At 48.0% G+C, this 2,000-nt stretch overlaps 1 protein-coding gene across 1 annotated transcript in view; it reads right to left on the bottom strand.

The window, feature by feature from the left end:
* Positions 1 to 1,187: 1,187 nt before the first annotated feature.
* LOC311120981 (tripeptidyl-peptidase 2-like) overlaps positions 1,188 to 2,000 on the bottom strand; it is a gene marked incomplete at its 3' end in the record, with an annotated part of 17,351 nt that continues 16,538 nt past the window's right edge. Inside the window, exons 9-11 of the mRNA XM_084195529.1 lie at positions 1,930 to 2,000; positions 1,495 to 1,743; positions 1,188 to 1,303 (exon numbers count right to left, since the gene is read on the bottom strand). The exon at positions 1,930 to 2,000 is cut by the window's right edge and continues 57 nt beyond it. Coding sequence (XP_084051655.1) covers positions 1,188 to 1,303; positions 1,495 to 1,743; positions 1,930 to 2,000 — 436 coding nt within the window. The remainder of the gene's footprint in view (positions 1,304 to 1,494; positions 1,744 to 1,929) is intronic.

The raw sequence follows: 2,000 nt of genomic DNA, 5'->3' as shown, positions 1-2,000 counted from the left end.
CTTCTTCACTATATAGTCCAGACACTAGTTCTCCTCAACATATAGAACACCCTTCTCCACTATATAGTAGACACTAGTTCTACCCAACATATAGAACACCCTTCTCCACTATATAGTAGACACTAGTTCTCCTCAACATATAGAACACCCTTCTCCACTATATAGTCCAGACACTAGTTCTACCCAACATATAGAACACCCTTCTATACTATATAGTCCAGACACTAGTTCTCCCCAACATATAGAACACCCTTCTCCACTATATAGTAGACACTAGTTCTACCCAACATATAGAACACCCTTCTCCACTATATAGTCCAGACACTAGTTCTCCTCAACATATAGAACACCCTTCTCCACTATATAGTAGACACTAGTTCTACCCAACATATAGAACACCCTTCTATACTATATAGTCCAGACACTAGTTCTACCCAACATATAGAACACCCTTCTTCACTATATAGTCCAGACACTAGTTCTCCTCAACATATAGAACACCCTTCTCCACTATATAGTAGACACTAGTTCTACCCAACATATAGAACACCCTTCTCCACTATATAGTAGACACTAGTTCTCCTCAACATATAGAACACCCTTCTCCACTATATAGTCCAGACACTAGTTCTACCCAACATATAGAACACCCTTCTATACTATATAGTCCAGACACTAGTTCTCCCCAACATATAGAACACCCTTCTCCACTATATAGTAGACACTAGTTCTACCCAACATATAGAACACCCTTCTCCACTATATAGTCCAGACACTAGTTCTCCTCAACATATAGAACACCCTTCTCCACTATATAGTAGACACTAGTTCTACCCAACATATAGAACACCCTTCTCCACTATATAGTCCAGACACTAGTTCTACCCAACATATAGAACACCCTTCTCCACTATATAGTCCAGACACTAGTTCTACCCAACATATAGAACACCCTTCTATACTATATAGTCCAGACACTAGTTCTACCCAACATATAGAACACCCTTCTACACTATATAGTCCAGACACTAGTTCTCCTCAACATATAGAACACCCTTCTATACTATATAATCCAGACACTAGTTCTCCTCAACATGTAGAACTTCCTGTCTAACTTCCTGTCTAACTTCCTGTCTAACTTCCTGTCTAACTTCCTGTCTAACATATAAACAGAGAGGGGTGTTAACCTGTATGATTCCGTGTCCTTGTGCGAACACCTCGATGCTGTCTACTTTCAGAGCTGTGTTCTCCAGAGCTCTCCTCACCGCAGGCACCGATGGACGGATACCATTCTGCTTCAGACCTGCAGCACGCAACACACATTAACACACACACACACACACACACACACACACACACCCCTCCCTCCCTCACACACCCCCCTCCCTCCCACCCACCCCCCCCTCCCTCCCTCCCTCCCTCCCCCCCCTCCCTTCCCCCCCCCACCCCCTCCCTCCCTCCCTCCCTCCCTCCCTCCCCCCTCTCCCAACCCACCTGACAGCACCAGGGCGATCCCTCCACAGGCGTTAGGGGAGGACATGGAGGTCCCGTTCATCAGCTGAGTTCCCCTGAGGGTCCAGTTGGGTACGGAGGCGATGGCCCCACCCGGAGCACTGATACTGACCCCCAGGGCCCCGTCCGTACTGGGGCCCCGAGACGACCAGGTGTACTGGTTAGGAGGAAGCTTCTCTCTCAGGGAATACTCTGCTACCATCATGTCTGGGGTCACATACGCTCCCACGCCTGGACGAAAGGGTGGGGGGGGGGAGACATCCTTTCAGCACATATTAAAAAGGCAGATCATGACAGAAACCCAGTGACCGTTCCCACGCCTGGACGACAGGGTGGGGGGGGGGAGACATCCTTTCAGCACATATTAAAAAGGCAGATCATGACAGAAACCCAGTGACCGTTCCCAGCAGTGTGTACCTATAACAGCGGCGGAGGTGCCTCCAGGGCAGCCTACAGTAGAGAGACAGGGCCCGTTGTTCCCAGCACTG

Source organism: Coregonus lavaretus (assembly GCF_964263955.1).
Source record: "Coregonus lavaretus genome assembly, contig: HAP1_SCAFFOLD_4276, whole genome shotgun sequence".
Taxonomy (NCBI): Eukaryota; Metazoa; Chordata; class Actinopteri; order Salmoniformes; family Salmonidae; genus Coregonus; species Coregonus lavaretus.
Note: the sequence above shows the minus strand (reverse complement) of the source record. Positions and strands in the feature narration are given on the sequence as shown.